Raw genomic sequence first — 26,101 nt, 5'->3', positions numbered from 1 at the left:
CCCCCCCCCCCCCCCCCCGTTCAGCTTTAGAGCCTCCTTCCGGTGCACTGGAGGGTTTTGAGAATCGCTCATTCATTTCTCAGAAAGTCCTTGAGCTCCTTCCCTGGTGTTCTGGTCTCTGGCAGGGATGTTTCATCTGAATCCCAATCTCATTATAATCATCACTCTATGAAGACTCAGTACCTAAGTTCCATTCATGGAATCGAAATGTGACCTCTGAACAATTCTTTGAATTGGGCAGAGCTAAATACTCCAGGATAGCATGGTTTTCCTCCCCCAAACATGGAATAGTCCAAGAGTGTTCTAGTGAATCATCTAATGTTTTCAAGTGTGTATGGAGGCTCTCACACGCTTGCACCCGTGTTCTCTGCAAAGGACCAACCTCAAAGGTTTCTCTCTTCTAAAAAACGCCCTCTCCACAGCAGACAAGCATTACAGTTCTTAAGCTTGGTACTTGTGAGACTCCTAACAGCATTCTGCATCCCTCCTAAGGCACATGGACACCTTACTTGTGTCTCTTGCAGCGTGGATCTCTGTTCTCTCTGAGTTCCAGATGTGGAAGACATTTTTGAAAACTGGTACCCCCACAACAAAACAAAAAATCCCCCAAACTAGAGACTTGGGGCGCCCTCTGCTGTCTCTTCCAAGTTCTTCTGCTGTGGGTTAGAAAAGAACACATGAATAAGTCAGCCAGATACACACAGACACGCAGACACGCAGACACAGACACACACATACACACGTGCATACGTGCAGGCAGTAGAGACATGTAATGAAAAACATGTTTCCCAACTGCCTGCTTTTAGATGCCACTGTCTTCCACTCACTGGTATCAAATATATAAGCTTCAGCATCTCCTGTGTAGAGGGGCAGCCACCTCAGAGGCTTCTCCTGAGGATTCAATGAGACACGTATCCAAGCTGCTCTGCTGGAACCTGGCAAACAGTAACCCTTGCTATATGGTGGTCACTTCTTTCTTTTAATTAACTCTGGCATAAGTGGGCCTGCTTCTGTTGAATTCCCCGTCACCCAAGTACCTAGAGAGCAGTGATTCTCAACCTTCCTTATGCCTCGGCCCTTAGATACAGTTCCTCATGTTGTGGTGACCCCCTCCAGCCATAAAATTATTTCCGTTGCTACTTCATAACTGGAATTTTGCTGCTGTTATGAATCACGGTGTAAATATCTGATATACAAGATATCTAATGTGACCACTGTGAAAGGGTTATTCAACCCCAAAGGGGTCATGACCCCACAGGTTGAGAACCACTGCTAGAGCTCAGAAACATTCCTGCCTTTTTTTTTTAAACTTTTAATTAATACATTTTAAGGAAGTGCCCACCTGTAACACTGCACATTAGTTACCTTGGTAACTAAGACGTCAGAACAGGTCTGATAGCTGTTTATCATTAGCAGAGCACCGGCTGCCTTTCTCTCAGGGAAGCAGGGATTAGGAAGGGTTGTTATTTGTTGTTCACAAAGCTGTTTGTGTTTGTTCCTTCTTTTTTTGTTAATGAATGATTGTGACCTAACAGTCATCGCCACATTTATTTAAGACATTACAGCCCTTTAAATGCTCAGCAAGAAAAGACACAAGGTTAAGTTGAGGGTCAGGAAGCATGGTCTAGCCTCAAGGCTCTGTAGGTAGGAACTGTAAAGCTCTGTTGTTTGTTTATAAAACACCACACACACAGATGCCAGGAAGCCATCATTTTTTCTTGGTTTTTTGTTTGTTTGTTTTAAGACATAGTTTCTCTGTGTATCAGCCCTGGTTGCCTGGAACTCATTTTATAGACCAGGATGGCCTTGAACTCATAATGATCTGCCTGCCTCTGCTTCCCAAGTGCCTGGCTCCATTATCTTCTATGAAGACAGAAACTTTTGATTTTTTTTTTTTTTTGGAGACAAGTTTTCTCTGTGTAGATTTGGTGCCTGTCCTAGATCTTGCTGTGTAGACCAGGCTGGCCTTGAACTCACAGAGATCCGCCTGGCTCAGCCTCCCGAGTGCTGGGATTAAAGGCGTGCGCCACCACTGCCCAGCGGGTTTTGTTTTTAAATGAGGCTGTCTAAGGCTTCATAGAACACAGGCGAAATCCTTTCGACATCTGTGAGATGGGCTCCAGAGCAGGACACATAAATCCTCAACTGGATGTGACCACTCTGCCACCCGCTAAGGTGGTGACAAGAGATGATGTGGCACAGCACTTCGGCGCCAGGCCCAGTCTGCCTGCTTTACACTCTCGGTGAGGTCACACTCACTTTAAGTCAGCACGCTGGCTATTAGCCCCACTTCCCAAATGAGCAAACTGGAAAGATCTTAGGAGGGACTGTTTAGCCTCAGAAGAGACATAAGATGGCAGGCACTGTGGGAAGGATACCAGACCAGTCGTCTCGTGTCCCACCCTAATTAGTTCTGCCAGTTTGTACAAGTCATTTCCTCAACCTGAAAGAGGAGGGAGACAGGAGGTGCGGGAGACTCCTCTGCCTCTAAAATTTCTGATTCTGAAGACCATTCTTGCCTGAGAAGAGCAATGAAGGGAACAGACTTTATTCTGGAAACTGCCTCAGGGGCAAGCTGAAGCAACCTTGGTCTCTGCTGCGTTTCAACACCTGGCTGGACCCTTCAGAAACACGAACAAGTGAGATGGCTCCTGGCTTCCTTTTGTAAATGATCCCATACGCACAATTCATCCAACGCTGCATTTCAGACTGTGCCAGAAACAGCCTGCTGTCGAGATAATAATGGTAATAATCAAAGCAACAGAAACGATGCACACGGAGAAAGTGCAGCGTGCGCGCGCGCGCGCGCGCGCGCACACACACACACACACACACACACACACACACACACACACGGTGACAGGCAGGGCCGAGTATTTATGATGTTCAATGGGAAACTGAGCATCCCACGTTTTTTACCAGCACTATCTATGGCTTGCCAATGACGAAGACAATAATCATTTAAATCTGGCATACTTACCAATTCTGAAAGCTAAACTCTAGTTTTGTTTACATGCTGAGAAGAGACAAACACAATCTCAAGTCTGTGCAGGTACCTTTTATTTCTTGTTTTGGAGAAAGATTAACTCTACTGAACCTTGAATGAAAATGTCAAATCATCCAAGCACGCACAGGCAATGTTATTTTGTAGACGGAAAAATGATGGCGGAGATGAGAGAAGGCCTTGGCCATTCCCAACATGGTAGAAGAGGGTTTCAGCTCTCTCGAATTCAGTGAGGACATCACTCGCAAGGTGTCTCTCCTGTGAAAGGTCGGGCAAGGTTGAGGAGGCCATGGGAAATTCCTTCTGCAGTACTTCCTGAGTTCCACTCTGGCGCTGGACTGCGTTCACAGCTGTGGTCCTTACTCTGGAGCAGCAGACACAGGTGCCTTTCTGTGGCAACCACGCTTTCCTTGCCTGAGCTAGCTCTTCACGTCTCTCTGATCAGCAGCAAGCCACCACTCAGGGGACTCGGGACTTAGGGAGACCGGGCACAGGCATAGTGCCACTCAAGTGAAATTCCTGGCATCTTGGAGAAGCCAATATTTCACCTGAAGCAGGTGGCTCCAAGCAGCTCTTGCAGACCCAGGAGGTTGAAAACACAGTTACTCAGTCAGCAGGGTCTGGCTGAGCGGTTGTAAGGTCCGTCGGCTGACCGTCCTCATCTTCTTCCTTAATAGCACTGTGTTGGATTTCTTGTCCAGGGGGACATGGCAGAGCATAGCGTCCAATGTGTAAACGGAGACTTGGCCATTAATGTGCAGCTTCGCATAGACCTCCTCAAACTTGGCTGTGAGGATGGCGTTGTCCTTCAGTTTTTCCCTCACTTTGGCCAGCTGGAAAAAAGAGTAATCATTACATCACAATGATGTCTTCCTATTCTCTAAGAAGCAAAACAGACATTCAGAAATGGACAGCATACTCATAAAGAGAAACACCAGGGCACACAGACACAACTGACTGACTGTAAGAGCCTCTGTGAGTCACACACAAAGTTCAAAACTAAAGCTGTATTGCTGCGGGCCGCAGGACTAATATTATACAAGACTGTATTCTTTATAAAAGGAACTCAAATAGCACACGCCTTACAGTGAAACGTAACTGGGAGAGGTCAAATGCCAACAGAATCAACAAGGTAAGGGTGAGAACAGGGGGTGGGCCAGATCATGTAGACTTCACATACAGTCCCCGGAAAGATGCTTGGAATTGATCCTGAAAGCCAGGGGATGACAGGGGCTATGGTGTGATCGAGACTTAACAGGCCGCACAGAGGAGAAATGGCGGGGGGGGGGGGGGGGGGGGGGGGGGGGGATGTGGAGACAATTCCAGAACCCCCATCATAGCCTAGAGGAGAAAAAAAAGGTTGATTTAGACTGGGAAACACACAGGAAAGATGAAGAGGTGGATGCGTGTGAGGTACACTGCAGTTACGGTGAGGCGCTCTGGCTAGGAGCTGAAGGGAACAAGGTCAATGTCATCTTCCTAACTTGGGTCTTAGGAACATGATGGTGGACACTGTCACTGACTGAGATGGGGAGGACAGGGAGATCTAGAATTCTGTTCTGGAGGTGAAACATCAAGGTAGACATGCCAAGGAGACCACTGGCTGGACAGGCCTGAGATACAGAGCAGAAGACCAGATGTAGAAACTAGTCACAAGTCCATGGTACTAACCCTACAAAAATGGGCCAGCTCAAACTCAGCATGTGAATGAACAAAGTCAACCTTTTCCTTAGTTCAATTCTAACTGAGGACTCAGACTAACATCCCAATGAAAGTCAAGCTTCCCAACATCCTCTGGGCATCTTATAAATAAATCCTAACTCTGTTTGACACCGGTACATCTTCCTTCCAGACACGGGCTCTTGACTTAACTGCAGACAATCAGCTTCATGTTCTGTGAGATCGGCTCGCTCAGCACTCAAGTTCAAGGTGGGACGATGCACCCCACGTTCATGTGGGGGCACAGGCTTCCCACAGAAGTGGAGCAGAACAGGCAAGAGGGACGTTCACCCAGCTGCACTGGCCACAGTGGGTCCGTCACTGCAGAAACCTTATCAGCTTCCCAACAGCCACGGGATGCAGATGAGATCACACCATAGTGCTCCGTGAACTCAGTTTTTAAAAAATCAATGAAGAAACGGCAATATTGGAGTGCTTGCTTTCAATAACACCACCCCAGAAACCAAAAGCACTCTCCTGTACTCCTCTGTGGTATTCTATCTACAGCAGTTGACAGACTCAACACACTTTTAATAACTATTGGTATGACATTAAGTACAGGATTTTCAAAGCACAGAGTTTGGGGCCTGGAGGGATGGCTCAGTGGTTATAGGTGCTTACTGCTCTTGTAGAGGAGCTAGGTTCAGTTTCTAGCACCCACATCAGGTAGCTTAAAACCTCCTCCTGTCACTCCCTTTCTAGGAGACCTGATGCCCTCCGGCCTCCGCAGGCATCTGGACACATGATGCAGATAAACTCAGAGGCACACACAGGTACACATAAGTAATAGATAAAGCTTTTAATAGTGGCTACATTTCAAATGATCAGCAGTAACTTCTGCTGTGTGCTCATGTCCTCAGTGAGGCATGGGAGCTCATTCGCTTCACTGTTTTCAATTTTTAGGAACTGCTGTTTTCTCCTTCATTTATATTTAATTTAATTTTAGTGTTTAGGAAGCGTTTACTATTGTTGCAAAGCCAAAAGTACAAAGCACACTCGGGGGAATCCTACTTCTCCTCCTTAGCCACTTTTTCATACCTGTTTTGGTGACATTTTGGGTTTTCTACATTAATTGAAATGTAAATATACAAAGGTATCTGGCCATGTATCTCACTTAATGGTTGGGACTCTGAGGAATGCACTGTTAGGCCGAGAGGTTCCCAAAGGTTTAAAGGTGTTCAGAGTCCTAAGTGAACTCCATCTCTCCTCAGCACTGGCTCTTGGTTCTTTTCTCGTAATTTTCAAAAAGAACTCTCTGTATTAGGGTTGCCCAGCTCTTTGTTATATGATTAAAAATTGAAAGTGTTTTCTTCAAGATTATTCACCTTTTTATTTTGCTATAATGTTTCAGTCACACAAAATCACAATTTTAGGGCTGGCAAGGTGGCTCAACATGTAGGGGTGCTTGCCACCAAGTAGGGGTGCTTGCCACCAAGCCTGAGAACCCGGATCCAAAATTACATGGTGGAAGGCAAGAACCAACTTTGGAAAAAGTCTTCTGACTTCCACATGTACTGTGGCACATGTGTGTTCAGACACACACAGGCACACACACACCATAACCATACACAAAATAAAGAAATATAAAAACAGATAAACGTGAGGAGAGGTTTTATGTGGAAGCAGGAGGAGATAGCTTTGTTAAGTATGAGTCTGCTTTGCAAAAATAAAGACTTCAAATTTGATCTCCAGCACCCATGTAAAAAGCCAAGATGATCCAAAAAGGGGGGCTTTTCATCCAGAAGTTGGGAGGTAGAGAGAGGCGATCTCCAGTGCTCACTGGTCCCCAGGACCCTGTGAGAAGTAAGTAAGTGGACTCTGAGAGCTGGGGAAGAGAACGGCTGAGCTGTATCCTCAAGCCATTCCTTCCTTTAAACAAGCTAGTCTTCTTGTTTGTTTTAAGTTAAGCCACAGGAAAAGTATAGTGGTCTATTTACTGAGGGCATTGCCTTATCACGCTAACTTTGGAAGAACTGGCATTTGTAAGGTCCAGCTTTCCTAGCTAAACCCAGCATGTGTCTTCTCATTTGTAGGACAGATAACATACAGAGTAATGTCGATAGGGCTGATTCACAAGGAAGGAGAGACAGAACGTGTCCAGGAGCAGGGAAAGGAGGACGGACAATGGAGATGCTGGAGAGAGGGATGTACAGTCACCATGGGCATACAGCAACCACAGCCAGCGGCTGATCATGGACTAGTCACTCTCTTCGGCTTGTTATTTCTTCCCCAAATAGGAAGCAAGGGTTAGCTGAGAGTGAGGAGCACAGAGAAGGTACTGGATGCTTGAGAGAAAAGAGGAATAGTGCTGAGGAAAGAACACGAAGGAGCCGTTCCCTGAGAATCCCAGGAGTCATACTACACCAGGAGGAAACAGTCTTCGCACTGAGCATGTGCGTCCTGAAACCGCGGGAGACACTGCTGGGCCTGACCTCCTGCTGAAGGGGCCGTCTCAGGGCTACTGCGCCAGGTGAGCATCTGAAGGGCACCCTTGCACTTGGTACCACCTGCAGCACTGGCACACTTACCACATCCTCTGAGATCACGTGTCTTTTCACAAATACCGATACATTCCTGTCAACAGTGTCCTGTAAGATCTTTATCACGTTTTCCAACATATTTGACCGGACATGGATTAAAATCTGGATAAAAGAACAGACAAGACTGAGCTGGCTTTTCAATGTGCACTGGCAGACACCCACTTATTAATATTATTTCCTGATTCATTCGCTCAGGTCCGTTTTTTGTTTGTCTTTTAAGTGCTTTGCATGTCTGCTCACTAGCAAAGGTGTACTCTCCTATAGCTGATGGCATTGTGGAGGCTGAGGCCAGTGAGGTGCCTCAGAGAGCAGAGGCGTTTACCACACAAGCCTGAATTACCACACAAGCCTGAGTCTGATTCCTGAATTCCACAAAAAGAATGAGAAACAACCTCACAGTTATGCTCTGACCTCTGCACACGTTTACACACACACACACACACACACACACACACACACACACACACACCACACACACACACACACATACCACACCACACACACACACACACATACCACACCACACACACACACACACTCACTCACTCACTCACTCACTCACTCACTCACTCACTCACTCACACGGTGCCTGGCTGAAATCTTACCCCTGGCAATCACTAGCTATGTGACTCCCACATGCAAACACTGCTTTTAACTTCCTCATCTGTCAGTGGAAAAATGGCCTCCAGGCCCCGTTTTGTGTTACTGTGAACATTAAGAGAAACACCAGCACACAGCAGGTACACAACAAAAACATTCATTCTCTCCACCCTCTTTCCTCCATAATTAAGGGCCGTGACAATCAAGCTGTCCCCTAAGTCTGGCTGGAGGAAGACAGCACCTTTCACCTGTCAGTTACCTGCAGCACACAGGCTGAGCCAGGCGGAGTGGAAGCTGGCCCAGGTCTCAGTGGAGCCTCGCTATCTGCACAGCACCCATTGAAGACCCTTCCACACTGGGTGCCAACCCAAGCTTTCACAACGGCCCTGCTGAGGGCTTCCCAACAGCCTGGCACATGTGGTACCCGGAAGAGCAAGGCTCACTTCACCTCTCATCATCAGTACTCACAGGACAATTTGAGACACAGAGAAAAAGTTTAGAACAAATGAGAATAACTGAGAATTCACCAACCACTGTTAATCACTGTTTATGATTTGATGTGTTACCTTCAAAATGTATTTTCCCCAAAATTAGATTTTTCCTTTGCTAGTTACTAAATAATTTTGCTTAACACTAGAAATAATTGGACTAAGACTGCATATTGAATAAATGTATAGCAATTAGCCATGCCATATATATTGTTTATACTGATTGATGTATATACATTAAAATGAAAAACCCAGTAATTTTTTAAACTTGAAAAAAAAGGGATTGAGCCAAAAAGGATAAACACTTTTACAGCCGGACCCCTACGAAAGGCAGTGTTTCCTCTCCACACAGAGCTGGCTGTATGGGGCCACCCACCCCTTTTGTGACGTCTGTTTGCTGGAGTACTGGGATTTTTACTGTCATAACAAAACCGATACAGGCTATCCAGGAAGGGAAGAAGATCACTAACTCACAGTTCTGGAGGTGCAGGCCGCAGAGCCGACCTGAGCTCAGCCACGGAAGGCGCTCACCTGAGTCATACCATGGCAGATGTGGAAGCGGGGATCGTATCTCAAAGAGGAAACGGGAGAGCAGATGGTGGGGCCTGGCTAGGCTTCTAGAACATTCTTACAATGGCCATCGTCCCTCCTGAGAGCACACCCCCAGTGACTTAGTAGGACCACCCTCTAAGTACCTCCTTTTTTCTTCCAACTTCAAAAATGTATTTTTAAAACAATTTCCTACATGTATATAATGAATTCTGACCACACCCAGCCTTCCATTTCCTTCTCTTCTCCCCATGCCACCCTCTCTGGAATTCTTCATCTTCCCAACGTGCCCTCCTACTTTCGTGTCCTTTTAAAAAATACCCCCAAGTTTAATTAGGGTTGCACATGCATGGGTTATTAACTAGATCACAGGTAGTTCACAGTAGCTACACTCCTGAAAAAAAAAAAAAAAGACTGCATCCTCCAGACACCATTAATTGCCAATCGCTCCTCCCATAAGAATGGAGCCTCATGGAGACACTGTCTCTTAAAGGTCTCCTGCCTCATTCTCAACACGCTAAGGGCCAAGCCTCCAACAGATGGACTCCTGAGAGACAAACAAAATCTGAGGGCAAGCAGCTCATCAGAGAAGAGGTTATCTTTGGTCCTGAAGAACAGAATGAAACACTTCTCAGCCTGAGCTAGAACTTGAGAGCAGTTAGACACTCATCAGTCTTCACAAACACATGAGAGCAGTGGGCACACTAACCACTGTCCACACCTCAAACACCTCTGTGAGGTGAATTCTGTTCCACATGAGTCTCTAAAGGTCGCCAGATTCCTAGAGAAATGGTAAGAATCCAAATGCGATCACCAAGTGGCCCCGCACTGTCCTCTGGGAGTGGAAACTCACTCTGTGATGCTGACTAAGACTGCCAAAGAGAGCTTGTGGTTCTTTTGAGGCTGACGGGCTGGAGCCAGCATGCATGTGTCTTAATGAGGTCACAGACTAAATGAATGCAGGATGTGACAAGTGTTAGCTGGGAAAATAAGAAACCGATTCCCCTGGGTCATACAGGCAGCAGAAGCAACTCAGATAAAAAGAAAATTAAGTTGGGGGAGGATTAGGTCAGTTCAAATTCTAATGCACAGTAGCAAAAGAGTTTAATGTAAGACATCGATTTTTAAAATAGACCAAGAAAAAGAAAACTTTCATCTACTTTTACTAATATTGACTCAACAGACTCTGTCAGGCCACTTGTTAGGTTAACAATTTGTTAAGGATTCCAAGTAGATGACCACCTTGAAAAAGCTGAAGCCTATTATGTCATTTAAAGAGCATAGGCTAGCAGAAGACCCGGATGTGAAAGCCTCCTCAATGAATGCACTGTCTCTTTCTTGTCATCCCAGAGGACGAAGAAACAGGTTTATAATGCAACAGAGGGGTTTAGATTGGACATCAGGAAGTTTCCCAAGTGGGAATTTTTAAAGAATAAGACTGTTTTATTAAAGTTTCCCAATAGTGGGTAATTCCTTGACCACATTCACAAAGAGAATCAAATTTAGCATTAATTCAAGGTTCCTTACGTGTGGTCCTTAACCACACCACGCTGATCCTACCCGTGTGCTGGCTGGCTGTCCTCCCACATCAGAGAACAGAAGCCGCCTTGCAGTGAGTGCCTGAGCCCCAGGCCCCAGCCACAGGGCGTGGATACACTTCTCCCGCCCCTCAACAGGCTCAAGGCACATCCCCACCAAAACATCTTCTCCTTTGGAAAAAGAATTTCTGTACCAACTATGAGAGACAGGTATGAGGAGAACTCTAAACCCAGAGAATGGGTCCCCTGCACTGGCAGTGAGCGGGCTGTGCTTGTCCGGCCTGTGATCTTCCTGGGACTGTTCAGGAGTAGAGAGTCCCAGGTCTGGATGGCAGGCACAGTCTCCCTTCCTATCTTCATGCGTCTCATCTCCCTGGAGAGGTGGGAGGCTTTGTAGTGTGCCATCTATGTTAAAACCCTGTTGTCCACTGAACTGTGAGACCTTGGCAATTTATTTGCCCTGGATTATCCCTTTCCACATCTGCATCACAGAGTAATACGTCCCAACAGGACTCTACAAAACCAACAAATCACGAAGCATCTAGCCTGGTGCCTTAGCTAAAATCAAATGAAAATCTGCCTATCGAAGCCTCTTCAGCCTCCCACCAGTACCATCATCTCCAGGGAAAGCCACAGTAACTCACGTACTCCATCTCTCCCCACATGCTCATGCCTAGTTCTCCTTCCTAATACCACAGCCACTGGCGGGAGATTCACTCCTAGTCCCAGCAACTCTCCCATCCCTCCAGGAAACGAGCACATCTGAAGCCACTCTCTAGGAGGCAGTTTTGCACCTGGACACAAGAGTTGTCCAGATCTAATGGGAAGCAAGAGGACGACGAAGGTAGTAGCTGCCCTTTTGTTGTGACGATTGAAAGGAAGAATGGATATGAAGCAGTTAGCCCGGGGCAGGAAGCAGTCAGTGTTCAAAAACAGCAGTGACTGTTTGACATGAGGTAAGTTAATAACAGGAATCTTTCTGTAACAGGTCCTAGAGTAGGATCTAAGCAGAGCTCCAAGCTTCTGAGGAAACACAGTGATACTTACAGGTAATAACTTTCGGAATCACCCTCAGATGCCACCCTGTACTGGTGCCCACAGGTAAGCTAGGTAAGTTTTCAAGGTATGCTTAGAAAACTGAGGTCAGACACAAAGCCTAAAGAATCCCGTGGATTGGACCCAAGGACTCGGAGCTAGTAGGAGGTGGCGATAGTCAGCAGTGTATTGTTTTCATGGAAAGCCTCACCAAAATCAATCTGTTAGCTGGGCGGGGTGGCGCACACCTTTAATCCCAGCAGAGCCAGGTGGATCTCTGTAAGTTCGAGGCCAGCCTGGTCAACAAAGCGAGATCCAGGACAGGCACCAAAACTACACAGAGAAACCCTGTCTCGAAAAAACAAAACAAAAAAGGGATCTGTGGGAAAGCATTGTCCTTTCACCTGCGTCCCTCCGACCCCACAGCCTTGTCCTCCAGAACGCCGCCCCCCAGCTGACCCGTGCCCCACAGCCCTGTCCTCCAGAAGGTCATCCCACAGAAACAAATTAAGGGAGGAGGGCCTGGAGGTGGACCAGGCCTGGCTGGCTGCAGAGGCTGGGACAGAAGCTCTTCCATCTGGCTGGGTCTGGGTGAGCTCAGGCTGGAACCAGAGCAGAAAGCACCTTCAAAGTACACCCCCTACAGACTCTCCTACTACGGAGGCCACAGTCCCAAAGGGCCCACAGCCTCCATCACAGCATCCCAGCTGGGAAGCAACCACAGAAAGAAGCCAGCGGGAAAGCCTCGGTCCAAACCCATCAGGTCTCCTTCCCTCTCCTTAGTGGCTCTGAGCCCAGCTCTGTCCTTCCTTCAGTCCCATCTCAGGACACCCACGGCACGGTTGTGACCTAGTTCACGCCACACTGCTGCTGACACATTTCCAGTCCAAAAAGAGTTCTTCAGCGTAACCCCTGGATCATTTTAGAAGACATTGAGAGGTGGGAATCTGAAGGGCTCCAGAGATGGCTCAGTGGTTCACAGCACTTGTGGTTCTTGCACAGGATCCAGGTTTCTTCCTAGTACTCACAGGGTAGCTCACAACCACCCACAACTCCAGTTCTAGGGGATCTGATGTCCTCCTCTTCTGACCTCCATAGGCACTGGGCATGCACACATATACATACAGCCAAAACACTCATATGCATACATGAATACAAAAAAAACCTGAGAGCTTGTCCTTCACCACTCCCCACAGCACAAACACACTCGGTTCCTAGGCAAGGGCTCAGATGGGGCTGGCCGAGTGGAGGACGTGCTTCTTTAATGACGGAACAGTCTTTGTTTCCTTGGTCGACTCACTGCTCAAAAACTGGGAGTGGTGGACAGGGTTGCTGTGACCTTCAGTGCTGAGGCCCACCCAGGGCTCTGGGAGAACGCTTGTTTTCAGTGGGACTATTTCACATGTCTCGGCTGAATGAGCATAGCCCCTTGCAGACCCACAACAAGGCCCCACAGAGGTGGCACAGAAGCCCAGATAAGCCAACAGGTAGATGTCCCTTGGCAGATTGACAAAATAACAGGAATGCAAATAGATGCTGTCTCCTCAGAGCCTACCGACTGCACAGCAAGTGTGGTGGTTTGAAAGAAAATGGCCCCCAAAGGGCGTGGCACTATTCGGAGGAGTAGCCTTGTTGGAGGAAGTGTGTCACTGTTGGGCGGGCTCTGAGGTCTCTTTTGCTCAAGCTTCCCTCAGTGTGACTGTCAGTCGACTTCCTGTTGCAAGATGTAGCACTCTCGGCTACTCCAGCACCATGTCTGCCTGCACGCTGCCATGCTCCCTGCCATGATGATAATGGACTGAACCTCTGAAACTGTAAGCGAGCCTTAATGAAATGTTTTCCATATGAGAGTTGCCGTGATCATGGTGTCTCTTCACAGCAATAGAGACCCTAACTAAGACAGCATGTATAGTGGCCTACCAGTCACATGCACATCACAAGTTAGCTACCACAGATGGATGCAGTTAGCATGCAGGCCTCACCCAGGGCCAGGGAAGAGTCTGGCTAATACAACCACCCCCTTTCCTTAGACCTACAGCCTTCTCACCTGTACCTCAAACATGCAGTGGGCACCCTGCCGTACCCCTGAGCAGACCACAGCCCCACCATCACAATCTCCCAGAAGCTCTGTGGGGATGACTTCTCTCATAGGGTGGCTCTTCCCAGAGAGGAGTTTGGTAAGTGACTATTCTTTAACTAAATGACAACGTTGAACAATCAGATCACCGCACAAAGACAAAAACAGCAGGCATTTTAGCGCATTTCAACTCACTTGAAACTACAAGGAAATCACTTACATTTAAGTTAGTACAGGTTATACTCTCTGGATTCATGATTTGAGAAAAAATGGACATGGCTTTTTCCACCTGGTTCTGGAAGGAAAAACAAAAGTCATACTCCAAAGCATGCAGCCATCACTCCATTCTCCTACATAACACTTAGAGAAAGCAGGATGTTCCCATGCATGGGGCCTCAGAGTTTTAAATCAACAATAGGACTTTTTAAATAATCAAAATTAAACAAGCATTACATAAGGGCTTTACCCAGTGGCACAGTCTATGTTTTAGCAATCTCTCTGCGTCTAAGTTTTTAAGATGGAGGCATTAAGCTGGCGTTTTTCCTTCTCCTACTGGAACAGCTCTGAGGAAAATGACAGTGAGAGACAGAAAGCAAACTCATCACTGGCATAATCAGTGAAGCCTCAACCAGAGAAGACGCGGGTACACTGTCAGAATCCCTGGAGAGGGAGCTCAGAAGGCGGAGGAGGAAACAGGCAGAGGTCCTACACGGTAGAGAAAGGGCCTCCACATTCTAGGTTCTAGGAGGTTCCCCACCAGCACAACCTAGAGCCCATGACCTAAATGTAGGCCTGCAGCGATTGGAGTTGAGGTAATGGGCAAACTGGGGGTCCCTGGGGAGGTGAGTGGTGAGGACAGCCATGGCAAGGCTGTATCTGCGGGAGGCAGTGGGTCTCTTTGGTAGCAGCAGAGAAGAGGCTGCATCCTGAAATCCTGTTGCCACAGATCAGGGAGAAATAAGTGTGGGCATATGTATACAGGACTGCCGGTTACAATATGGAGTTGTTACACAAAGGAAAGCCTGCCCATCTAGACGAGGGCTTTGGTGTTTCTGTCTCTCTGACATGAATTTACTGCCAATGGTGTTCAAAAAGAAATATATATTTTTGAGGGATGAGTAATCAAAAGAGAATCAGTATAAGAACTGTGTAAACAGAGGGTTTTTTGTTTTTGTTTTTTTTAAATAAGAGGAAAGGGACACAATAAAACAAAACTGTGAAAATAATTAGTAAAGGAAACTCGAGTATGACAAATGTGTTCATGGATACAGAGGATAAAAATAAGAAAGATGAAGAGCACATCAATCAGCCACAGAAACGAAGTCAGGCGGAGTTCTCCACAGCAGTGAGGAGAACAAAAGGCCATAGTTCAAAAACAAACAATAAACCCTCAAGAAAAGCAAGTGCTAACTCAGGAGGATCAGTACAAATAAATAACTTAAACATCAAGAGCTCAGGTAATGTGTTTGTTGGGAGAACTCCTCAGAAGGCCCATCACAGGCAAAAGGGAGAACACAGAACAGCAGCTGTGGCGATGACGAGAGACCACCGAGCGTCAAGGACCACAACGCTGCAGAATTTGGTCACAGAGCAGTGTGAAGGCCATGCACCTGGGGAGGGAGAATGATACTGCACAAAAGGAAAATAGGGGTGCGAGAAATTCAAAATATAGGGTCCATTTCCTCTCCTTTATTTCCTATTTAAAGCTGACAGACTGGGTATATTTAAGAGAAAAGCAAACAATACAAGAGGCAGCAGATCAACTACAATTCCATGATGGGGATGAAGAAGGAGCAAGAAAGAGAAAACACATTCACTTCACTATTAGTAGCTCCTGTCAAAGGAATTAGACTGAGGGAACTAAGTAACAACATGGTTTTGAAGTAACCAGTAGAGAGGACACATGGACAGGAACGACCTGGGACAGGGACCCTGGCTAGCTGAGGCTGGGCTAAGTCACATTCAGAGCAGCCTCCATCCGATTCTCCAACGTTCACAATAAAAGATTAATCCCCAGTACAAAGTTTCTCAGGACTCCGGAGTTAGTGAGGCTGAGCAGTTAATAAGGAATTACAGGGGACACAAGAAGAGAACCCCCCAACTCTTTGTTCGGTTTGCCTCTTGGGCTGACACCCAGTGTCTACAAACAGAGCAAACCACCTGCAGGAAAACAGTGCGCTCCCCCTTCTGACAACAGCACAAGCCACTATCCTGCTCCATTCATAAACTGGCCAACTTCACTTCAAAAGTAGTCAGCACAGCAGTAGTAGAAATTGCCGTATTTTAAGTTGCAAGAATACAAAGCACCAAATAAAATTCCACCTGAGAGTGTAAAATGGTGGGAGAGAAACCGTGGTGGGTTTGCAGCAAGGTGCCCCATAGTGGGTAAGAGACAGAGACACACCATGAAGGCCACACTCATGTGGAGAGTTTTATTAGTGGTGAAGAGGGAAGAGAGAAGGGAGAGGAAAAGGGAGTGCAGGGCTGCCTCATGGGAAGAGAGAGAAAGAGAAGGAAAGAGAGAGAAAGAGAGTGGGAGGGTGGGGGGCTCAGAGAAGGAGAGAAAAAAAAAAGAAGAGATAGGGAGGGCGGGGCCCCACCTTTTATAAGGAGACTTGGCGCATGCGCAGAGAGACTGCTTAGCAATGAGCACATGATGTTGTCTGTGGTGGCCCACAGAGGCTTCCTAGTGAGAACTCACAGTCAGAGACTCTGGGCTTGCTTTACCCAGTAGGGCTGCATAATGGGATGATTTGGCCATGGGCGTGGTTACCAAATGTTTGGAAGGGTCTACACTTGGCTGTACAGGTGTGCTTTGACCTTGCAAGGTGGTCTTTTGCCTCTCCCCTTGGCATATTATAAAAAGTCCTTTTGAATAAAGCTCTGGGTGTCTGGGTATTGACCCAAGGCCCTCCCGAAGCTATCCTGTGTCTCTGTCTTTCTTATTGTTTTTCTACCTAGTATTTCCTCATTCCTCTCTCTTCCACCCAAGGACCCTTCAAAAGGTGGGAGCAGGTAGGAGCTGGACTCTGGCGGACTCCCACAGCTGTCAGGACTCTGAGCAGGCCAAGGTATTGCCTGCATACTATCCAGGTACCAAGGGGTGGGTCTGAATGCTAACACTAAGAGCATTCATGTCATATGAACAGATAAAGAAAGACTAGTGTCACATAATAAAGGCAAGTTGAGGTTCTGCAACATAGAAGAGATACACCTAAACCAAAGCAATTCAGAAAGACTTCAAATAAAATGACTAAAAAGGGATTAGTACACAATGCAAAGGTGATAAACATGAACAGACAACAGAACAAAGGCAGTGATGCTATTGGACAAGGCTGAGGTCAGGCTAGTGATCACTCGACCAAGGAGAGTCCTGCACAAGGCTCAGCAGAGAGTCTCGAAGACGACAGGAGGGCTTATCTGAGTCCTGATGGCGTGACTTGTATTTCATAAGAGCAAAACCACAAGAGCTACAAAAAGACTGGGGACGTGCGTCTCAGACGAGACTTCATCCGTGTCACTCAGCCCCTGGCAGAGGAGGAAGACAGGAAACACCTTCCTGGGCAGACAGGAAAGCAGGTAAGCCAGAGGTGATCATACGCAGTTGGTGCCTGGTGGGAGTGCCTTCCTCAGCACTAAGGAAAAGATCATCCTTCAGTTCTAAGTACCTAGTCTAATTAGTTTAAGGAAGAGCTCCCCAGCCCTGTTTTGCTAGCTGGGTAATAACCTATCTTGATTAGAATTTTCTATCATGAGACTTTCATTTACCACATAGCCAATGAGTAAAGTATTTCATATATTTTGGGCCTTCCTAGAGGGAATCTTGGAGGTGGGGCTCTCTAAGACAGCAGGTATTCCAGCACTATGTCCTTCGCTGAGATCAACCTCAAGGATTTCGCCTGTTTTTCTTGGCTTGGTCGACTTCATTTGTCATTAAGGGGATGAGGAAGGAAGGGAATGGTAAGGCTTCAATAACTAATAGTAGATGGGTCTAACTGCAAGGACTGACCCAGGAGTCCTCACTAATCTAAGATGCTCTCTGAGAATGCTACACAGGACGCACGTGCCATCTTTCCTATAACAAGGACATTTCTCTCAGACCACAGCTTCCTTCTTCGACTCTCCACAAGATCTTGGCCTCCCTACTCCACACAGAAATGCAGGCTGGGTCTTGGCCTACCTACTCCACACAGAAATGCAGGCTGGGTCTTGGCCTACCTACTCCACACAGAAATGCAGGCTGGGTCTTCAGCTACCCGTGAAAACGTTCTTTGCAGGCGCAGACTTAGCTGCAAATAGCTGTGGTAACAAAGGCATTGCTTTCACTGTGGGGCTTCTTAACAATATAGCTCAGAGGGGAAAAAATAAACGAAAAACAGCAACAGCGGAACCAGTAATGTCCTACCCACTCCCAATTCACTCATGTCTCCTCCGCCCCAAGGCCTTACCTGATTCAGAGCTAATGCCACTGCAAAACAGCACGCTCTTCTGGAGACGACATCTCCCTTAATTAGGGCTTCTTCTCTTAAGGTTGTACAAATTTTAAAAGATTCCGGGCTGTTCTGTGAAGAGATGGGATTGCTCAGTCAATGTCATCAACCTTCGAGTGTAACCAACGACGAACAGAACTTAGTATCTCCGGTTTCCTTCCGTAAGAATTTCCCGGAGCCTGCCTGAAGTCACTTGAAAACCTAAGCTCGACAGTCGTGACACTGTGGACTGGGGAAAGAGCACAGGCTTCAACCCTACACAAGAAACTCTAAGTAACTAGGGAATGCTGAGAGTGGGGGAAATAGACTAGACCAACTGGTTAGCCAATACCAAACGGTCAGCCTGAGAACACGCATACAAGTAACATACAGACTGAGAAGGTTATGGTGAGGAATAGATCTGTATACACATACACATACATGCATGTAACAGCCATGGATAGAAAAAAGCCATAGATTTGAAAGGGAGCAAGGAGGGTTATATGAGAGGGTTAGGGGGAGAAAAAGGAAGAAGAAATGATATCATATTATAATCTTAAAAATAAAAAAAAATTAAGCTATACAGAAACCATTTGCAAACAGACTAGGCTATTTATATGGCAGCAGCTCAACTCTAAATTAATTTTATTTTTCAGCTTGTCTATTTCCATTGTAGGCCAGTTTTCACTTGTAAACATATAGGCCTCCGTGTATGCCAGCAGGCTAGTTTCTAGGCATAAGCCCCACAATGGGGTCAGCCGACTGTTAATCAAATAGCACTGTAATGCTCAGTAACACAGGGAACTTTCCTTTAGGGAAATTTCAAGTTCTAGCTTGAAAATCTCCAGATAAGCCAAATACTTGGAAATGTTAACACTAATATAACGTAAGTTATAAGAGAATCCCATGAACACAGAAACTTAAAAAGAAAATCTAAGGGGCTGGAGAGACGGCTCAGCAGTTAGGGGCTGCTGAGTTGCTCGTGCAGAGGACCTGGGTTCGGTTCCCACCACCCGCACAACTGTCCGTAACTCTAGTCTAGGTGATCTGAGGCCTCTTCTGACCTCTGCCAGCACCAGGAACACACACGGTGCACATACTTACATGCACATAAAATAAAATGAACCAACTACAAAGGAAAGTTGATTTTTAAGTCTAAGAAAGTGACGCACCAATCAGCCAGACAGCAATGTAAACCTGGCCCCGCCTCTGAGCCGCCACAGGTGAATGGGTTTATAATGGCAGCACCAGCCCTGCATCTGTGAGTCTGTGAACACTCACCCCTCAGTCCTCCCAACAAAGTCTCAATTTTATGTGGGGCGGTGGCCAGGGGTGAGTGGGAACCTGGGCAGCTGCTTTTCCAAACCTGTCTCACTTAATGAAACAAGTTACTCTTGGATACAACACAGGAAGAAACATCCTCTGGTCCTTCTTAAGAAGGAGAACTAAATTCTCTACACTTTAGCAGGCACCCAGGGAGGTGGTCCTGAGCAGGCTGCCTACCTAGGAGTCACATTCGGAATGGATGACTGGAAAGGAAGATCTCATCCTGAGGTCACTAAACATAGCCCTTGGGCCAACTGGAACCTGCAGCTAAAAGTGACTTAAAAGTTTATAAAGGCTTGTAAAAACAGAAGTCAAGATATGTACTAGAGGGCTCAAGAGATGGCTAAGATGGGCTGCTCTTGTAGAGGACCGGGGTTCAATTCCTAGCACCCACATGATGGTTCATAACTATCTGCAACTCCAGTTCCATGAGATCAGACGCCTCTTCTGGTTTCCACGGGCATGTGTGTGGCGGCACAGACACACTTAAGGGCAAACCACTCGTACACATAAAAGAATAGTAATAATGAGAGACTCCATGACAGCAGTCATATGTGGGGTCCGCCCCAGCAGGACGGGATGGTTTCCAAAGAAGGCAACAGTGAGGATGATCCAGTGCAGTCTCACCTACGAGGGACTCTCGAGTTCAGCAGGAACTGGTCTCTCGTTTTCACGATCTACATGCTTGCCCAAGGGGGCGAAAGATGATTGCTTTTCCCATGATAAAAATATCTGACAAGGCTAACTTGAGTTTTCTAAAACTGGATACATTTAAAATTAAAATATTTGCACCAGATGGAAAACAGAGGAACTGGAGAAAGGAAGAAAGGAAGGAAGGAAGGAAGGAAGGGAGGGAGGGAGGAAGGAAGGAAGGAAGGAAGGAAGGAAGGAAGGAAGGAAGGAAGGAAGGAAGGAAGGAAGGAAGGAAGGGGGAAGGGGGAATAAATTCTCTCTCAGATACTGCTCAATTCCCAATGCTTTGAGTGGTAAGGGGCGTAGTCTTACCAGTTTGTAGCAAACAGCAAAAGCAAGGATGTAGGTGTCTTTGCTAAACTTCACATCTTGGTTTTTCATTTCAATCAGTACTTCCAGGGCACCTGCCAAAAGTGAAGAGTGACCGGCAGGGTTAAAGGCACCTATGGGCAGTTCCCAAAATTCTAATCAGTTCAGCATCACCTACCAAAAAGCAGATTTTAGCATGATAAAGGCCACTCCTTGAAGTCAAATAGCAATTATATAAATTAAACCATCAGGTCCTGCAGGAAGAATGCCTGGAAAACTGCTAAGGTTTTAGAAACCTGAGGTGGCTCATTTCAGCCATCATATACAATTTGATCCTTTCAAATTTAAGAAGTGAATTCACCGTGTGGCTCCTCAACAGGACGCTAAGGGTCACTTTTACGGTCCTTCCCACCCCAGCTGCTTTTCAAGTAGAGTTTTTCCACAACCGCAGACTCTAGTACTTACTTTCATATTTGCCTTTGGAAAATAGCATATCCATCAAAATATTGAATGACGTTGAGTCTAGGAAGAAACCTCGTAAACGCTAGTGAGGAGAAACAATATAGTTTGGTCAGAAGTTAAAACTAGTAAGGGGATGCCACATACTGTTTCCCTTTTTCTTTTCTTTGAGACCAGGTCTCAGTAGGCAGCACTGTCTGTCCTGTAACTCACTATGTAGACTAGAGGATGGCCTCATAGAGACCCACCTACCTCTGCCTCCCTCCCGTGTGTGTGCTGGGATTAAAAGCCTGCACCACTACACAGGACCTGGATATTTACAGTGGTTCTCAACCTTCCTAATGCTTCTACCCTTTAATACAGTTCTTCATGTTTTGATACTGTACGAACTGTAATGTAAATATCCGTGTTTTCTGATGGTCTTAAGTGACCCTTGTGAAAGGGTCTTTCGACCGACAGAGTCGTGACCACAGGTTGAGAATCTGTTCTACAGGTTTTTATTTGTGGTTCCCTGAACTCCCTAGTCCTTTGGTATACAAAGGATTTTTCAAAGCTTCGCTTTTAAACGCTGTTCTAGCTTTGGGAATGGACGGACACTCTGGGTGTCGTGAGCAGTGCAGAATGAGGAGAGGGCCGTGAACCTGGCACCAAGTGCTATCGAATGGCAGCGGCAAGGTGATTGTCAAATGAAGGCAAGAACGTCTCGCGGGACTACAGTCGTCACACCAGGTAACAGAGTCACTCACTCTTGACAATCCGCTGCTAAAACACTGGATCTCAACATCGTTGTTGACTTGTATTTAGTTTAACTGACAAAAACATCTGTGTACTTATCCCATTATATTTGGTTTTAAAATACATTAGCAGAACAGCTAGGTCAGGTAACATGCATTACGTCATGTACAAACCTAAGAGCTATTCTCTTCCCTTTTCTTTGGTTTTTCGAGACAGGGTTTCTCTGTGTAGTTTTGGTGCCTGTCCTGGATCTTGCTCTGTAGACCAGGCTGGCCTCGAACTCACAGAGATCCACCTGGCTCTGCCTCCCGAGTGCTGGGATTAAAGGCGTGCGCCACCACCGCCCGGCTTCTTCCTGACTTTTAAACATGACCACCGCGTTTTACAGCAGTTCAATTCTTTTCCGTCAACTGTATAACCTTTGACCAGTACCCCTCTTTCTAACATCTTCCCAGTATCGTGGATGCCATAATGTGACATGATATTTAAATGTCATGAAGTGTTTTCTCCTTCGTTCTCTCTCGAGAGCCTACCATGTAGATCCTAGCTGCTGAGACTAAGGAATGAAAACCAGACAACAGAGTCTGCTCCAAACACAGGCTGGGTTTTAGTCTAGAGAGCTGAGGTGCCAGCTGGGGAGAAGGTGGACAAGAAGGTAAGAGGGGTGAAGAGGACAGGAGCAGAGCCACAGTCTCAGTCTCCACCAGGGACACAGAGAACAATGACAACAGAGGGACAGTGGGGACCAAACACCGTCGCAGGAGCATCTGAGGCCTCGGTTCTCACTCAGGTCACTCTACTTCCAGTACACGTGGGATTTCACACACAAGGTTTAAAAAATTACTTCCGTTTTGTTTCTACTGTCACATCATGACTTGGAACAATGGAACTTTTTATTCTCTGAGTGTAACATTAAAATATTTATTTAAAATACTAAAACACGAATTACATGAAAAAGTGTGGTTTTAATAATTCAAACCCTAAAGACATCGTTTACCTTGCAGGTTTTAATATACACATACAGGAATGTCATCTTGTGTATGTGTAGGTATGGGTGCACATACATGCCAGTGTATGTGAAGGCCAAAGAACAATCTTGGATATCATTTTTTCGTTACTGTTCACCTCTTTTTTGTTGTTGGGTTTTTTTTGGGGGGGGGGTAGGAGGAGGATTTCTTTATTTATTTATATTTTTATTTATTTATTTATTTATTTATTTATTTATTTATTTATTTATTTATTTATTTATTGTTTCTCAAGACAGGTTTCTCTGTGTAAGTTCATTCATTCATCCTTCCAATCCATCCATCCAATCCATCCATCCATCCATCCATCCATCCATCCATCCATCTATCTATCTATCTATTTATTTATGGTTTCTCAAGACAGGTTTCTCTGTGTAACAGTCCTGGCTGTTTTGGAACTCACCGTGTAGACCAAGCTGGCCTCGAACTTACTGAGATCTGTCTGCTTCGGCCTCTGTTTTGGAACTCACCGTGTAGACCAAGCTGGCCTCGAACTTACTGAGATCTGTCTGCTTCGGCCTCCCAAGTGCTGGGATTAAAGGTGTGCACCACTGCCGCCACCAGGCCACCTCTTTTGTTTTTAAGGCAGAGTCTCTCACTGGCTCGTAACTCACAAGTGGGCTAGGCTGGTTGGCCAATGAACCCCAAGAATTCACAAGTCTCTACTTCCCTGGTGTTGGGATTCTAAGTACATGCTGCCATGCTGGGCTTTTTAAGAATATGGGTTCTGGGGAGCAAACTCAGGTTCCTTTCAAGCATTTATCCACTGAGCATGTCCCCAGCTCTTGTGTTTCTTTCTTCCTTGTTTTTTAAGTTGAAGACAAGATCAAATGTTGGAACTGCTGTGACCATCTTCCTAGTGCACGGTGTTCTTAGGAAAGGTAACCCTGATGTCAGGCATGGTGGTACACAGCTGTAGTGCACATACCATTCAGGAGGCTGAGGCACGAGGGTTGCGAGCTTGAGGCTAGCCTGGGTTACTTGTCTCAGATAAAAAGGTCAAGCCTAGGGCTAGTTCCATCAGTACAGAACACACTAAGTGAAAAAGAGTAGGAGGCAACGCCAGACCGCTTCACTCTGGAGTTCCTAAATATACTAAATTGCACACGGTGGACAGCAGCCCAAATCGAGGGTCTCTGGCCATGGATGAACTGCTAATGCCACTAATGCAGTTTCAGCTTCTGTGAGGTAGAAATGATAATCATACCTGTGACTAGGCCATTGTGGGAATAATGATTATATGATAATAGTAAGAACAACTGTGGGAAAAGGCTGAAGATACAGTAAGTATTCAGTAAGTAACTAACAATGTTTTTACAATTTATTTATTATCATGTGTATGTGTGTGAGTGCATGTGCCATGGTGCTTGCATGGAGGTCAGAGGACAGCTGTGTGGACCTGATTCTCCCCCTCCACATCTGCACGGGTTCCACAGATTGAACTCAGGTCACTGGGCTTGCATGCAAAGCACCTGTATCTACTGAGTTATCTTACTGATGTGCAAAATTATGTTGTGTTTTAGAAAAAGAAAACCAGAATGTGTAAGAGCATTTTAAAACTTGGCCAGTTATAAATAATACAGTCTTCAACCAAAAATAAAAAACAAAAAACAAGAGAGAATGCAGGTGCAGGATAGGAAATCAATGGCTGGTCTTCAACTATTTGCCTCTGAACTCTGGAGACAGGCTCTATGTCCTAGGTCACCACACACACAAGGTAGCCTCTGTGCTATGCTATGCCTCCCAAGACACCTGGAAGTCTCCTTGTGAGCCAACCCTAGGGAAAGATTTGAAAAGCACAGAGCTTCTTTATTCAACTCAGTGGTCTTTCCCTCAAAGTCTTAACCAGGAAATAATACACCATAGAAAAGACGTCTTTTCTAACAGCACCAAGAACACCAGATTACATTGGTGGGGGAAGGAACTGGAAAACACTAACCTTGTCTTTGATGAGCTCCACTGCAGAGTCCTCAAGATCCAACTCATAGCAAAGCCTCATGAAAACTGGTCCAAACTTATATTCCCCCACAGTGAAATTCCTGTTTTCTGTATGGTACCTGGTAATCAAGGTTATTGTATGAGCAAAGACAGGGTATAGCAAAAACAGACACAGGAATGAGTAGAGATCTCAGCTAGCAAGTAGAAGGTCCCAAGTGTGGATCCGCATGTAAAAGGCAGGCTTAGGGCACGCATCTGGAACTCCAATGTTGGGGGGGGATGGAGACAGGAAGAGTCTCAGCGCTTACTGGACAGCCAGTGTAGCCAATCACTGAGATCCAGGTTCAGTGAAACCTAGTCTTAAAAAACAGGGTTTAGGGCAACTGAGGAAGAGATCTGACCTCTAACCATGTGTATGCACTCACATATGCACATGTATACGTACATGACCATATGTACACCCCACACATACAACACACCCACAAGGGTGGACACAAACCATAGTGTGCATTCTGCTAGGTGCTGGGGACACAGTAAAGAATAAGGAATTCCTAGTTTGGGAGAAACAGGGATCAGAATAAAATCAGGAATTCCAGAGTTTAATAATATACTGGGCATCGAAACAAAGAGTTTTGTTCGAAGCCAAAAATACTCTGAAAATTAAAAGTAAACACATATTGTAATCATCCCCTAAATTAAGCAACTACCTGCTGGGCCAAGAATAATAATAATAATGATATATTATAATATAATAATAATAAGCATATTACAGAACAGCAAAGTCTCCTCAGAATGGGCCCCACCTACAGAACAGAGGAAAGGCCCTTGGACATGCTCTGTGCCCATGTACACTGTCACACAACCAATAAGCACATTGTAACTTATATCAACCTCTGCTTTTCTAAACTCAGGTAAAGGCCTACATGAGCTATGGCCACCTAGGTAAAAAAAAAAATTAAATGCACTTTGAGATTTGAAGTCCTGGGAGAAGGCTAATTTTAATGGCAGCGACAGCTTACTGTGTGGCACAAGTTCTAGGGGTGGCCAGTCAGTCATCGGAAACTGACCAACATAAACTACTTCCCGTAACCAGCCAAGGCTGCTGCAGGCAGGCACTTAAGATGACAATCTGGTGGCCAAGGGAACACCTCAGGATCACACACCCGTCAGATTTTCATCATGTCAATGACTTTAAAACACTAGTGGACAAAGCTGACTTTACCAGAAAACCTTTCACCTTCTGCCAAAACCACAGAGGAAGGCTGGAGGAGCATAGGGACGGGGTGTTGTAAACACACGCTCCTGTATACAACATGACCTGCTTCATTGCAGTGTGTGAGACATGAGCTCTTAAGGACAAGAAAGTGTAGGGATGAAGGACTCTGACTGCTTCTGTATGATGGCTCCAATCTAGCTCTTCTACCTATAAACTACCTGACTGTAGGAAAACCAATTAATCATTTGGAGCATCAGTTCCTCTTCTGTGAAGTGGAGATGAGAACTCAAGGAGTCTGGGAGAACCGGATCGGTTCTGATTGGCACATGGCAATTCTTTAATGGTAGTTATTATAAAATGTGAGGCATCTTCGAAATCTAT

General features: G+C 46.0%; 1 protein-coding gene across 2 annotated transcripts in view; it reads right to left on the bottom strand.

Annotated features, from left to right (window-relative positions):
• Nucleotides 1-3,038: 3,038 nt before the first annotated feature.
• Ptcd2 (pentatricopeptide repeat domain 2) overlaps nt 3,039-26,101 on the bottom strand; it is a 29,842-nt gene continuing 6,779 nt past the window's right edge. Inside the window, exons 4-9 of one of the 2 annotated variants that reach the window (XM_028871714.2) lie at nt 24,506-24,623; nt 20,813-20,891; nt 20,351-20,442; nt 17,999-18,112; nt 7,252-7,365; nt 3,039-3,837 (exon numbers count right to left, since the gene is read on the bottom strand). In XM_028871714.2, the coding sequence (XP_028727547.1) occupies nt 3,607-3,837; nt 7,252-7,365; nt 17,999-18,112; nt 20,351-20,442; nt 20,813-20,891; nt 24,506-24,623 (748 nt within the window). In that variant the 3' untranslated portion in view covers nt 3,039-3,606. Of the gene's footprint in view, nt 3,838-7,251; nt 7,366-13,770; nt 13,846-17,998; nt 18,113-20,350; nt 20,443-20,812; nt 20,892-24,505; nt 24,624-26,101 lie in introns of those variants that run through there. The other variant, XM_028871715.1, reaches the window with a different exon arrangement.

The sequence above is a fragment of the Peromyscus leucopus genome, chromosome 11 (assembly GCF_004664715.2).
Source record: "Peromyscus leucopus breed LL Stock chromosome 11, UCI_PerLeu_2.1, whole genome shotgun sequence".
Taxonomy (NCBI): Eukaryota; Metazoa; Chordata; class Mammalia; order Rodentia; family Cricetidae; genus Peromyscus; species Peromyscus leucopus.
Note: the sequence above shows the minus strand (reverse complement) of the source record. Positions and strands in the feature narration are given on the sequence as shown.